This window comes from Clinocottus analis, unplaced genomic scaffold (genome assembly GCF_023055335.1).
Source record: "Clinocottus analis isolate CAN_PGR_092001 unplaced genomic scaffold, fCliAna1.0.p SCAF_3, whole genome shotgun sequence".
In the NCBI taxonomy this organism is placed as follows: Eukaryota; Metazoa; Chordata; class Actinopteri; order Perciformes; family Cottidae; genus Clinocottus; species Clinocottus analis.
Genome location: NW_027176042.1, coordinates 15266346 through 15280751, shown reverse-complemented (window position 1 = coordinate 15280751; position 14406 = coordinate 15266346). Strand labels below are relative to the sequence as shown.

The 14406-nt window shown below is 38.1% G+C and overlaps 1 protein-coding gene across 1 annotated transcript; it reads right to left on the bottom strand.

Moving 5' to 3' along the window:
- Positions 1-91: 91 nt before the first annotated feature.
- On the bottom strand, positions 92-11803 carry camkva (CaM kinase-like vesicle-associated a). The gene is made up of 11 exons (XM_068594190.1): positions 11612-11803; positions 4117-4257; positions 3883-4014; positions 3462-3536; positions 3202-3340; positions 2890-3010; positions 2723-2798; positions 2488-2618; positions 2289-2367; positions 2075-2162; positions 92-1525 (listed from the first exon to the last, which is right to left on the bottom strand). Exons 2-11 carry the CDS (start codon positions 4209-4211, stop codon positions 1217-1219), a joined length of 1245 nt encoding a protein of 414 aa, XP_068450291.1. The 5' UTR covers positions 4212-4257; positions 11612-11803; the 3' UTR covers positions 92-1216.
- Positions 11804-14406: the final 2603 nt, after the last annotated feature.

Here is a 14406-nt window from a genome sequence, read left to right as displayed (position 1 = left end):
ATTAATCAATATCAATTCTGAAGCGTCTTCTTTTTTTAAGGACTAAGACTGCTTGCATTTTTTCGCAATAAAAAAGTTGAGAAAACATGTCCCAGTTTCAGCAATATCAATATTGCAAATTTTATTCATTCACAAGCAGTATAGCAACCAGTTAGCTCAGCTAAATGTTGCTAAATATACACATAAATAAAAAAATACAATGCAAAAATACATAGTGGTACAGTATATGGACTCAGCTATAAACTCTGAAATGTTCATATAACAAGCGACAACACAACAACATGACAGCTAAAACATCACTCCACATACAACGCTTTAATTTTAGTTTTGTGTGTTTAAGTTTTAGTGTGAAAGAGGACGGAACACAAATATCAATACAGCAGCGTGAAACTAAACAGAAGGGCAGCAAAAACATTTAAAAGAAATCACTAAGTATTTATTTTCAAGTTGTTCCTTTTAAAACATTTCAGCACAGTACATTAATGACTGCAACAAATATTAAGGCACTTAACTTAAAAATATGCTTTCTTGCTGCCTTAAAATTGTAAGTTGACTGGAGATAAACCAGCAGACGTTGAGTCTCTTAAGTTGAATCAACTAATTGTTGACTGTATGTAATTTTTATGTAATAAATTGTAATACTTTAAACACAGTCATCTGTGTTTCAAAGGTTCTTATTTTTTTCTCCAAATAACTGTAAATGTTTTCCAATTAGAGGCATGGTTTCTGATGAGTTAACTCAAAAACGAATTTGAGTGTAAAGTATTTTAATAAATGAACACATTTTTAAACCTTGATGTGGTCAATTGATTCAATCGCTCAACTCAGAATTTTAAGTCACAAAACATGAACTCAGGAATGTAATTTCTTAAGCTGAAAAGTAGCAACTTGTTGAAACCAACAAATACACCTATGTACAATGATTTCACAAAATTACAGATTTTTTTTTCTTACAGATTTCAAGGAAAAGGAAACAACAGAAAAGCTATGCCACTAGCTTTAGGGAGACTCTTACACAACATAACAAGGGAGAATGGAGAACACTATTCAATAGACCGACCACTACAGAAGGCAAAAATGAGGAAATACATGAAATAACTCTGCAAACTGGGGGGTAGTCGAACAGCATAGACATACCATTATGCCAAATTGAGTGGCTCTACTGCACATGTGCTTGTTGGTTGGCAAGGGTCATCTTCTTTTAATTCTCAGAGGCCTAGTCTCCCTTTCCTTGTGGCAACATTTGGGGAACATCTCCATTGCACCGCGCCGGTGGCTGCTCCTCCTGTCTCGCTGCACTGGGCAGGGAGAGTGCAGAAATGGCAGTTTGTGTGTCAGGAACCTTTTCACTAAGAGCAGCCTTCATGCTGGCAGCAACACTGTCACTGCCGCCAGCTGGAGGAGCAGGAGCACCACCGGGTGTGTCGGGGTCGGCTGCAGCACCTGGAGCGAGACCTGAGGCCCCGGAATCCCCCTGCTCAGACGCCCGAAGTCTCTTCATGAGGGTGGTCACTCGGACAGCTTTCTGCGAGTAATTAAAATATGCTCGGGTCAAATTAAGTGACAGCCGACAACACACTTTACAGATGAATCCTGATGCAAGCTCTGAGGAAGTGTTCTGACTGACATGAAATTGTAAAGGTGTACAGTTGCCGCTGTTTTGGTGGTATGCCTTCATAACTACCTTTATATTGTTTTATCTTTTAGGCTGAATTCATTGTCTCTCTTTCTCTCGAAAAAACACACTTAATTTTGGAAAAAAAATAGGCTTCAATAAAATCTCTAATAGTATACAACAATATACAATAAATATTGTATGAAACTTTAAGTCAAATTGGATAAGGAGAAAAAAATATATGTATGGATAAATATACAAAATTGTGACAGCAACCTATTGTAGTTGTCATGGTTGTTAATTTCAGTGAACACTGTGTTTAGAATGGAGGTAATATGAAGAAAATTATCTTTGTTTATGTCTAGAAAATCTGACTTGGGTCCTGAACATGAACATTTCGTCCAACACGTGCAATGATATATGAGCAAAAATGTATAATATATATATTAAAAGCGATACCTTCCATTTGGCTTTGGCAAAGTTCTTTTCTATTTGTGCACAAACGCCATCCTTGATGTTCTTGTTTGAGGCAGCATTTCCAGAAATCCTGAGAAAAGGAACAAGAGACTATTTATATTCCAGCATGTAATCATATCTGTGGTTACTTTATTAGAAAGTTTATAACTTAAGTTTTGTTGGTGTGACAATTTATATAATAACTTTATGTTTGTACCATTCATGGGCAATAGCTTCCTGTGCAGTTAATCGCTGATCTTGGTCCACTTCCATCAAAGATGCCACCAAGTTTTTGGCTTGAAAAAAAAATTAAATAAACAACATTGAACTAGCTTGCCAAAATTCTAACTCTGAACACATCCTCTGTGAAAAATGATTCAATTGATATGCATTTTAATAAACTGATTATCTCTTACCAGAATCTGAAATATCATCCCAATATGGTGAATCAAACTCGTAGTCCCCTGACAAAATCTTTAGGAAAAGATTCTTATCGCGATCATCATCTCCATCAGCGTCATCATAGAAGGGAGGGTTTCCAGACAAACTATGGAGATGGCAGAATGAGAGCATTATAGGACAACATGCATATTGATAAAATCACTTATACATACTTTCGAAAATGACTATAGTATATTTGTGAGCACTCACAGTATATACATGGTGACACCTATGGCCCAACAGTCAACAGGTCTTCCATATCTCTGCCTCCCGACCACCTCAGGAGCTGAGCAACAGAATAAAAAACATGTTTTTTCTTACTACACACATATCAATTGAACTTAGTTGAAACTGCATTGTGGCTTTATGTCACGTACCAAGATATTCTGGGGTTCCACATGGGTCTTTAATGAGTCCATTTTCCAGTTTTGCCAACTGGAAGTCACTGATAACAATTTTGGAGTGCTTCAAACGATTAAAGTACACCAAGTTCTCCAGCTGTACGAGGAAACAAATACAGGTTATTGTAATTGTAAAGCATTTCCAAGAGTTATTATATATATATATATATATATATATATATATATATATATATATATATATATATATATATATATATATATATATATATTATTTGGCATTGGTGGAAATGCTACTATGTTTCACTAGGTGTCAGCAGTGTAATATACCTTAAGATTTCTGTGGACAATTTTCAGAGAGTGCAGGTACGCTACAGCTTCCAACACCTGCCTCATAACATTGCTGGTGTCCCTCTCGGAGTAATATCCTTGATCTAAGATCCAGTCAAACACCTCCCTGCCTGTGGCGCTGCAGAGACGGGACATCCAAATGGAATGTATGTCACTTGTGGAACAACACAGTTGATGAAGAACAATGCAAACCAATCTGTGCCAACATATACATCTCATGTGCCTCTAATAATACTCACAGCTCCAGAAAAAGAAAGTACTCTTTCTTTGTTTCAAAAGCATCAACCAGCTGAAGGATGTTATGATGTTTTATCCTTTGAAAAGCGGAAAAAGAGGGAACAGAGGAATAGGAGCGGGAGGAGAATAGAAGGATGTAAGTGGGGTTAAAAATGAGCAATAAGTAGTCAAAGCGTAGTACAAGCTATACAGTCTTATGTTGGAAATTCAGGACTGTTAAGGGAAAATTAGGATTTGGTGTTATTTTAATGGGATTTGTTAACAGTAAGAAACAGCTAGAATATCACTAGACTCCTCCTTGTGTATTAATCTAAAAATATATCCAAAGGTAAAATTTTGGGATGTTGTTTTTTGAGCTTTTTCACGACACTCTGATTGGCCTTTGGCTCGACCTGAAGAAAGAATAAAGCTGACTTCACTTACATCTTTAGGATCGTTATCTCATTCTTGGCAGCTTTCCTCACTTTCCTTCCATCCTTTTTGTGGAACTTTTTACAGGTGTACATTTTCAAGGTGTTCCTATCCTTTGCCCGGAATATCTCACAAAACTCCTCTCTGTTAAAATGCGGAAAGAAAGAAGAAACGTCCATCATAGTTTGGGCAGATCTCTTAAAAATCTGTACCCACTCATCAACATAACGACATAGATGTACTCACGATTTAACAATTTGTCCGAGATCATATTTGTCGGCCACCTCTGAGGGATTGTTGTAATCCTTCTTCTCTCCGAGTGTCAGACAACCAAATGGCATGGCAGCTCGTGCCCTATAGCCAGGGAATGTCCGGCCACAACACAGCCTGTTAAAAATTGGCAACATGTTATAATTACCTGTATAGTAGAGCATCAGTTTGACAGACATTCATCTCCACAGTACAGGTGAGCACCTGAATCAAAAAGCCCACAGAGCTTAAATTGTGTGCTCGTTACTGTATAACATCCAACTGCATTCCTGTAAATGTATTGTTGGAAGAAAAGAAACAGAACAAATTGCTTTACAGAGAAATATACCGTTTCATTATTGGCAGTATTAGAAATGGGGGAAACAGTTGCTCAGTAAGGCACTTAAAACAAAATGAATGCAGTAAATCAATGCCTGCACTTATAGGGAGCAGTGCGGGCACACAATTATGCCTTTCTCTGAAACCTTTTGAATCATACGTAACAGAATAGGTAAGTGTAATTGAGCTTGTGGGAGCAAATTATTTCAAATGACCACAAGAGCAAAAATGTTTTCGAATAACAGAATCATCCTCAGTGAACTCTGTTAGATTGCCAGGCTTGTTTCTTTCCACTCCTCAGTGAGTCAGCTGCGTACTGCAGCAGCAGCAGCAGCATTATTCATGTCTGCTTTCTACAGGAAAAATATTCAGATGGACTTGACCCTGTGCTGTTGCTGTAACTTTTGTCTCCTCTTTTGTTTGTCTTAAAAGACTACTGAAAGTTGTGAAAGCTATTATCTCTCCGGTTTTCACATTTGCTGTGGCGCTCATCACAATTAACTGACAGCTTAATGTTTGAAATTTAAGTCATCATAACAACTGTATGCATTACAATCTACTGCATGATAACATTTGCCATGTTTGATGTGCAGTACAATCAAGCTAAGTAGTTTTCTTGTCACAAAAGTAAAACAAAAGCTTCCATTTGGAATCAACATGCAATATGGATAAAATATTATATCACAGTGTCACAGCAACATGAGATATCACTCAGTTCAAATATAAATATAGCATCTATGATGCTAAGATAATGTAAAAAAAAAAAAACAGAGCTGCTTGCTGATTTGCAACATTGACCACAACTGAGAGATACAACCAGAGATATTACTGGAAAGTGATACCACAATGTTAATGTATGGAGAAGAACATATATGATGCAATGTATAATCTCCTAATATATATTGTCTTATCGCCAAACCATATTACTCAAATACTGTGCAAGAAAATAAATATATACACTTTCAGTCAAACTTGGTGGTCTCTCTGCTTCCCAAGGTAACACATTAGACTGTGACTGTATATCTGAACACACTGCAAGAAATATCATTCCATATAACATTTCTAACTGTAATAAAAAAGCCCAATATGAAGTTATCTAACACGTTTGTATGCCTCACTAGATTATAAAATTAATAAATAACATAACCTGCTTTTTTCTCCACAAAAAAGAAATGCTGTAGAACTGCTGTACCATGAACATAGAGGGTAACAATGGCTTATTTGCTAGAACATGCTTTTCTGATGTAGCTTGAGCAATTAAGCTTTCAGTGTATGAATGACACCTATACTTTTTTGGTAACTTTTGTATATATGTTTTGAGTAAATGATAGTTTCAATGGAGCAATTAACTGCAGAATTGGAGTAACAACTTTAAATGAAGTTGACTCGAATCAGTCGCATCTATACGGGGCCCCCACCAGCAGCTAAATATTACTGGTGAAGCAGGATGCTCGTATGGAAAAGAGCCCCACATTTTTTAGCAGGCCTCACAGAAGAAATGGCAGCCAGCATGGGAGAGTGGGAGAAGAGAAATTCTGCTGAGGTGCTGTCTGGAGCCTCAGTCAAGACCCTCTCAGAGGCTTTGCATCCATCGGCAGTGCAATAAGGAGTAGTTTTATTAATATAAAAACAAATGTTTTCAAGGCTGCACATGTTAAGAGGATGTGCTTTATTACTGTTTATTACTTGCAGGCAACAAATCAGAAGGATCTCATGTTTTGTGAATCAAGAGAAAGCCCCAGTTGAAGACAGTAGGAGCTGTAGTGTATGCAGTGTGCTGCTGCCCACAAGAGGACTCATTACTCTATGATCCAGTCTCCTCAGATCTCTGTTGTGGAGCTCATTATAAAAAGTGTTACCTTATGCAAATTGCTTGGTTATTATAATTTAAGACTAAGTCCATTTCCACTGATGTTCCTCATTTTAGCCTCTTTATTTACTAATCGAATGGAGCGTATCTGTCTTTGATTCATATAAGCAGGGAGACAAAATATGATGTTTTGTATTCATTTGGATATAATCCTATACATATACAGGCTATTGAAGTGGCCGTGCTCCGGTGCTGCAGGTCTCTTTCTTCCCCTAAATAACCCTTTCTAGATATTGTGTCACTGGATTTAGTCAAGTCTTCAAAGCTGCCAGTCAGTTGGAATTAAATACTTATCTTTTAAACATGTTCAGCGGCTAAGCGTTAGACGTTACTACAAGACCTTAACATGTTAAATAATAATCTGATATGAGTAACATGAAAAAGGGCCAATCCATAATATGAAATGTTAATGTTTAACTTGAGAACTTGTTTCTAAATGACAGCCTTGTCATGCAACAACAGAAACACTGTGTTAAAACAAGATACATTGCTTGTACATTTATGGTAATACTTCCATCTGGCAATGCTCATCCCAATAACAAAATATTTTCCTTGCATCTGATGCTATCCAAGTGTCTCAGCAAGGCCACATATCTTAACTGCAGTTAATTATATTTGAGGTATTGCCAAAGAACAAGCTTCAAGAAGGGACAAATGACTCGAGATGAGATCCCTGCCATATTCAATACTCATTGAATTGCAAAAGTGGTGGTGCAGTGAATATTAAACAGATGCTGTATTATACAAATTAATTCATGAAACTTTTTGTTTCATATTAGAATACTGTTTTCAGAATGGAAACCAATGGTTTTGTATTAAACATGGGCCCTGTAATCCAAAATAGAATAGAATAGTAAGGATCCAGAAGGAGGTTGACTTGTGTGGTAGTTTCAGAGTAGGTGAGCTCCCGTTTTGCCTTTCCGTTACATCTCTCCACATCATGTTTGTCTGTCGATTATCAAGCCACCTCCCACAGTCTAAATTATTCTTTAGATTGAATTTCAAACACAAATAGAGCAATCTTTCAGTATGTTTTATGCCACAGATTTATGAATTGTAATGCATGTCACTGCAAGCAGAAACCGTCACTGCTTCGAAGTCACTATACCAAAAAAATTAACCACACACCACTTTAACAATAAGCCAGACTTCCTTTATTTTGTTTTAGCCAAAAGGGATCAAATCCTTATATTCAGCCATTACATTTATTGTTTAAGTTCATCCCACACACTTTTTTTTTAGTCAAGGCTGTAGTGTTTATTCAGAAGCATGCACAAGTAAATAACACATGGTGAGAAAAGAGGTTGCAAACTGCTCAAACACAGAGTCCATCTCTTACTGTGGCACTCTAAACAATGATGCATGGCAAAACACAACTGTCCTGATCAATGTGCGGCATGCCTGTCTCTCCTGAAGAGGAGGGCTGTCGGTTCACAATTAGTCTGATAAGTCTCATATGCTCTGGATAAAACACATGTTCTACATGAGCACTGCAGGGAAAATACCCACACAAGTGTCTTCTGGCTCTCGCCTAAATTCACACAACTGTGCCACCTGGGTACCTGGGTTCAGGGACGAGGCTAATGCAAGACTATTAAATGCAATCATCATACCTCCCAATAAATCATCTCTTCACCTGTTCTTGGAAGCTTGACTCACAGTGCAACAATGTACAAAACACAAACACTAAGTCAGACACAATTCTTTACGTACCCCCCCCCCCCCCCCCCCCCGATTTCAATGAAATCTTGAAGATTAAAGGATTCTCCCGTTTCTAAATCCAAAGTGGCTAACTTATCCCCCCCCTAATTGGTCTTACTTATGGACTTTTAGTATTTTAGTAGACTTCAAGTATTGCAATGTCACCAGCTCTAAACCAATGAGCAAGGAGTTTGAGCATGGCTTCTGTTCCATGATGTCACGTTCAAAACCACCAACATTCAAGACACATCACACCACTATATATTGTCATATCACCCTATTCTATGACACTATTCTTAACATCACACCTTTAAATCCTAGAGCTTTTTACATATTTAATAGAACCCACTTTAAACTTTGAACCTGTCTGGGTTCTGGAATTTCTGGGCTCCGGATTGTCAAGGTTCCGCAATATCTGTGTTTTGGAATGTCTGTTTTCTGTAGTACCCTGATTCTGTTCTGGAATGCCTGTTTTCCGGAATGTGTGTGTTCTAAAATTTTCCGGGTTCTGTTTCGAAATGTCCAGGTTAAGTTCCGGAATATCTGGGTTTCGGAATGTCCAGGTTCTTTTCTGGAATGTCCGTATTCTGGAATGTATGGATTCTGGAATGTCCGTGTTCCAGATGTTAAAAGACAGATAGGACTTTGCTGAATCAGGCCTCTTTTATCTTTGCATTCTGAAAGATCTGAATGAAGTGTTCCTCACTCAAGGAAATCTGAATGCTGTTCCAAATTAGCAGAGCTTGGCATTGGGAAAATGTAACTATGAACACCATTGAAGGATAATGACAAATGCAGAGCTATTGCATTTGATAATCATATTTCATATTTGTATCCAATTAATATTCCAGTGGCATAAAGAAGATAAATGTAAAACCTCTTCAATTTAGATTATTTCATTTTCAAGTAACATCCATAATATAAAAACTATAAGACCTAGAATATAATTGCAAAAATGAGTCACTTACAGGATTTCTTCTATGTGTCAGTAAAATATAGTGATGTTTTTAAATGATGACTTACTGCATGGTGTAATACAAATTGTAATGAGAGTTATAATAAGAGACCTGGAATAGGCTTCTGAAGTAGGGGTAATTGGCATACTGCCACCTTGACCAGCGTTCAGATAAGCTTTTCCAAGCACTTAATAATATGTTTGTGGGGTTTACAGAATAAAAACAGCTTGTGCACACTTACTTTGAGCAAAATGGCTAATGTCCCCAGGACAACAGACAGCCTGGCAGTAACAGGAGCAATGTTACAAACTGAAAAAGGCTACAGCTAAATCAGGGGAAAAACAAGCTTCAAGTTAACAACAAGTCTAAAGTGGAACAGCATGTTCATACAGTTCATGCTGTAGTCGAAATTATCAAGGATATAGCCTATGTGGAAATCATTTAGTTAGTATAATTATTTTGGCCCTGGTGTGATTATGATGCATGGGCACGCCATCTTTCCTAAAGGGTTTATGTAATTTGTCTCTCAAGTGGCTAAACAAAGGTGAGAAATCTACTGCAAAATCTACTGCAGTTTAGGAACAAGGTCCATCTCAATTAACTTAAAATGATCTGTTAGATGACTGAATGAAGACATAGACTAAGATTAGAAGTGTTCTGCGTTTTTATTTGCTTCATAACAACACACACAGTTTTGGTAACATAATCATTATTTTGCTATTTTAGAACTCAGGTTTGTTGGTCAAAGCCATGTCAGACGGTGGCAGCAGGCCCGAGAAAGGCGAGGATTTGGCAACCGACGGGCCTCTTCAAAGTGAACGGCTTGGTGACAGAGGGCAGATGGTGGGGGTGATGTTTCAGCCAAATTTTAAAGCCTGTAATGCCTCATTTATGGCCTAAATGTCGCACTTTCTAGCTGTGAACAGAAAGAACACATTCACACCTCTCATTTTCAAGGACATTATATCAGACGAGCAGAAGCAGAGAAATGTGTCCAAAAGAAAAGAACATTTTGATGAAGTATGAATCAGTCCCTCTTTGTGCTATACATTGAGTCGACCATTCAACTCTTTCTTGGGCATCAGTGGCTCATCTGACCAGTGTCTTCTGATGTTGTTTTGTTGCTATGGTCACCAAGTGCTACTGTATGCACCATGGTACTGTCTGTGCAGAATAGACAAGACCGCTGCCGCCGCATGTGGCTGAAACTCCATTTACTGATCTGAACTCAAACACAGTTTACAAAACAAAATCCAGAATATTAACCAAACCTAAGAAAAACATTTTTTTCTCCATTTTACCAAGTCCCTAATTATCTGACAGCTACATTTTTTTTATTTACTCTAGCTGAATGCCCAATGACACAGCGCGACCCAGGTAACAGATTACAATGAGTGTGAAGCCTGTTACATAAGCGACAGGCTGAACCTCTAATCAGACAAACCTTCTAAATATTCAATTCAATGATGTCTTTCACAGTTTCCCAGAACAAACCATCAAGGCTAGGGGGAAGAGAAAAAATAGACACTTAGACAAAAGGTGCAAACAAAGGTGTGTGTGTGGCAGTATTTTTTGCAAAAAGGCACAACAGACAGCATCTTGTTATAAATCAGGGCTTATATCAGTATCAGTTTTCAACGAGTTTCCTTACACATTAGATCTTCTAAACCATAAATTAGACTATTTCCTATAGCATCAACAGTTGCACTTCACCCTCTTTTCTGTTGTAGCTAAAAAAGGAATGTCTAATCTAATTTATCGATAAAACCCAGTGTTTACTGTTCTAAGTGCTCCAACACATATTCCTTTTAATCACATCGACTAACTAGTGCAGCAGGGTTCCCAAACTTTTAGCACAGTTTACTTGCATGTCAGACTATTGATATGATGCCCTGTGATTGATCCAAGTACATTTTCTCAAAGCTGAAATTTCAAACAGAGGAGCCCTTGCAAAGGAGGACCTCTGTGTGTCTCTATTTTATGGTTTATTCAGATGACGGGAAGATTCATGTCCTAACTTGTCAAAGCACTTGCACTCCATCCTTCTGGGGTGCATGAAGGAGTCGTGGCTTAGCATTGGCAAAGTAAGTGGGTCTTGCAATCACAAGCTTTTTGAGCCTGCAATGATGACAAGGAGGCAGGGACACTTTAAGCCTGAACATGTGAACTGAAGAGGCTCTGCAGTCTGAGTGCATGAGCTGCATGCCTTACGTAAATCTTTGAGCGAGTCTTTATGAACTGGAAAGCACATATTCTGAATGGACTTGTTGAGCGGCGACCAATGAGCAGAAATATGCGTAAACTTTGGCTTTGACAGCAAAACAGGTGTGACCGATTATAGTCTGCAATATACTGACATCCTTCACTGCTCAAGCAGCCGTACAGTTCACATACAGTAAGCTATTTGCGCATCGCCCAGGTGAGATTGCTGCAGAAAACTCCTTAAATCACGTGAGCACGCCTGATGTTTTAACCGAAAAGGTTTTTATCGTCGCAAAAGTTTTCGTCCGCGCGGTGGCCAAGACGTCAATGACTGAATGAATAAAGCTCAGAAAACATTCCATGACATTCTGCCGTGCAATCTAATCCTGGTAAACCAAAGATTACGCACATTGCGTCCACTTACCTTCAATGAAGTAAACTGGTGATAATCAATAATCCCGCTATCTGTAATATGTTAGTATTGCCCTGTTGCGGCTTCACTTTTTCTCCTACTGATGCTACAGTCAGCGTGCTTGTAGAGGGATTTAAGATCCTCGAGCATTTCCAACAAGTCAGTTTGTTCATGGGAGTATTACGTGAACGTGTGATGGTAACAGCGGACTATGATGCAGGAAGGAGGGGAAGAGCGTGTGCGACTTGCCTCTCTACAACGCGTGTACGTGTGTGTGTGTGTGTGTGTGTGTGTGTGTGTGTGTGTGTGTGTGTGTGTGTGTGCGTGCGTGCGTGCGCGCGCGGGCGCGTTGCTGTGTGCGCGCAAACCAGTGCAGCAAATGTTTTGATAATGGTATCGTCATTTTCGCACTTCTACCAGTAATTGAGGAAGGTTTAAAAGTTTTATTTATCTCAGAGTCCCTACGGAAGTTGGTTCTTATCATTTTCCAACACTGTTTGGTCCCAGAATAAGAGCAGTTTTGATCATGTGTCCAAAAAACAAAACGTATTCATTATTTCTTGCACATAAAAGCTCCATCTCGGATCTCTTCCCACAGGACAGATGGCTATGTGGTCATGTTTTTTTTTTTTGCTAACTGATATTCAATACCAGCAGTAGTGGTTCCCTTTGATTTGACAGATTTTCCAATATTGCATTTAGAGAGATGAAGACATATAGGCAGGATATCGCATTTATGTTTTTTTTTTAATTAACTTACATTATGTAATTTAAGACATCACATATTTTATAATACAAAGTAAAAGATGAACATATTCAAAGCACCATGGGGGCAGGAAGGTAGAAAACACTGCCCAACCAACATTCATTGATTCAAAACTGTATTAAAATGAACTGCAAACATGTTGCTTGGAGGGTATGATGCATTTCAAAAGCAGCTTGGACTTATAATTATGATGTATGGACTGTATTTTCTTGAGAATTAACGCACAGCATTGAGGTTAACCTGTAGAAAATAAACTGACCATTGTCTCTTCTCTTCAGATGATGGATAAACTGGAGAGGTGATGAAGTGAGGTAGAAACAACATGAACGGAGCAGTTGTCACCTTCAACCTCTTTATTGATCGGCTACTGTGTGTGTGTTTTCATCACATGGATACAACTGCAATGTCCATGTGTCATGGGACTTATTGTATTCTTTTGCAACAGTTCTGTAACATACATTTTTGGAAGTAGACAGTGTTGGAAACATGGATTTTATGTTAACTTTTGTCTTGAAAATCTCCAAAAGCTACCACAGAAATCTGTGTGCAAGCGACAGCTGAGGAGTTTCAAGAGAAAGAACTGACCTGCACCATTATAGCACGTTGCAATTATGGTATATAGCGGATATGCTGAGATTTTAGCTGGTAGGCAGACTCTGAAGCATTGGTTTATGTAACATGAGTGTCTCTTCCTAAAATGAGTAATGCCGCTAAAAGGCCATTGGGATAACAGGAGAGAGAGTGGTGGAGCATCTTTAACCTGCTCCCCACCTACCCACAAAAACACCTACTCTCTCTTTTCTGACTCCCGGTATCACACAGCTCACCAGAACTCTGGTTGTTTTAGCAATACAGGTTGTGCTGTATCACAAATCCAAGCATTGTAATCCCTTATACTATCATCATTATTTTCGAAAATGTATCATCCTCCTTAAATCCTCAGTTGCAGGAGGGCGTCAATCACAGTGGTCTAAGTTTAAGTCTCAAAGTGTACTTGATACATCCGTCGAGGATTGGAAACCTGAATTTCTATAAGGAAAGGCAAATTTAAAAAAAAAATAAAGGTAAAAGTACTACGTACTCTCGGAAAAAGAAGCATAACCCCAATAACACCGTTTCTAAAGTAGAATGAAAGCATTTATTCAACAAAAGCAGTTATCAGACGGGGAGTTTGTAAAATCGCAAAAAGTACCCAAGATTTGAATATTCTTCCGATAAAAGGTGAGCCAACACCATTTTTGAAGACAGCTCCGACATATAGCAAGAGACACAAATTTGTCTAGTACAAGTCAGACATGATAGACAAAACATGACATCAGCATGAAGATGTAACTCTCCAGTTTCTTCTCTGAACTGCCGGCCACCTCATGAGTTGAATGATTTTTCTAATTTTTCAAAATCCTCCTTTCTTATATGTTTATATTCTAACGATCAAGGTCTATGCACTTACAACGACTAAGTTGCCGTTGACATCCACAATTTTGGTGCGCTGTCACCATAGTAACAGCCTCTTTTGGGACATAGATATTGCAGTGTTTAGTGCCATATGAAAGAAAAAGCTATAATAAAAGCTATTTTGAACAAATCTCACAGCAAGGATTCCTCAAGCAACTTGTATTACCCTTTTACTTCAGGAGTATTTGCGATATTACGATTATTGCTGAGTTTAAAATAAAACTTTCGTGGCTGGAGAGTCAGCATAATCATATTAGAGGATTTAATGAGTCTTGGAGTCAGAATAGCGTTGTATCCCTCAGTCTCTCTCTGGTCTTTTACTCAGTAATCTCTACTTTTGGTACATCTTATGTTACCATTTACTAGGCATAGTTCTAATTAAATTATTCTGTTTATCTCAATATTTAAGCTGTGCCATGAAATCAGTTAAAATTGTTACAGTCACTTGCATTGCCAGTCAATTGAAAGTAGATCCTCGTCCTTCAACACTCATAGCTGTCCGATAAATAACAAACTGATAAATGTTGCTGTTAACCATTTAGTAACCACGCCCAGGTGTGAAATACATTCATATTAATACTGTCTC

Bases quoted from the DNA above. Each gene is read 5' to 3' on its own strand.
- camkva (XM_068594190.1), bottom strand. From the start codon at position 4,211: ATGCCATTTGGTTGTCTGACACTCGGAGAGAAGAAGGATTACAACAAT. The intron at 3,537-3,882 runs GTAAGTGAAGTC...CGCTTTTCAAAG, and splicing joins GAGATAACGATCCTAAAGAT to GATAAAACATCATAACATCC. The intron at 3,341-3,461 runs GTGAGTATTATT...CCGTCTCTGCAG, and splicing joins TACTTTCTTTTTCTGGAGCT to CGCCACAGGCAGGGAGGTGT.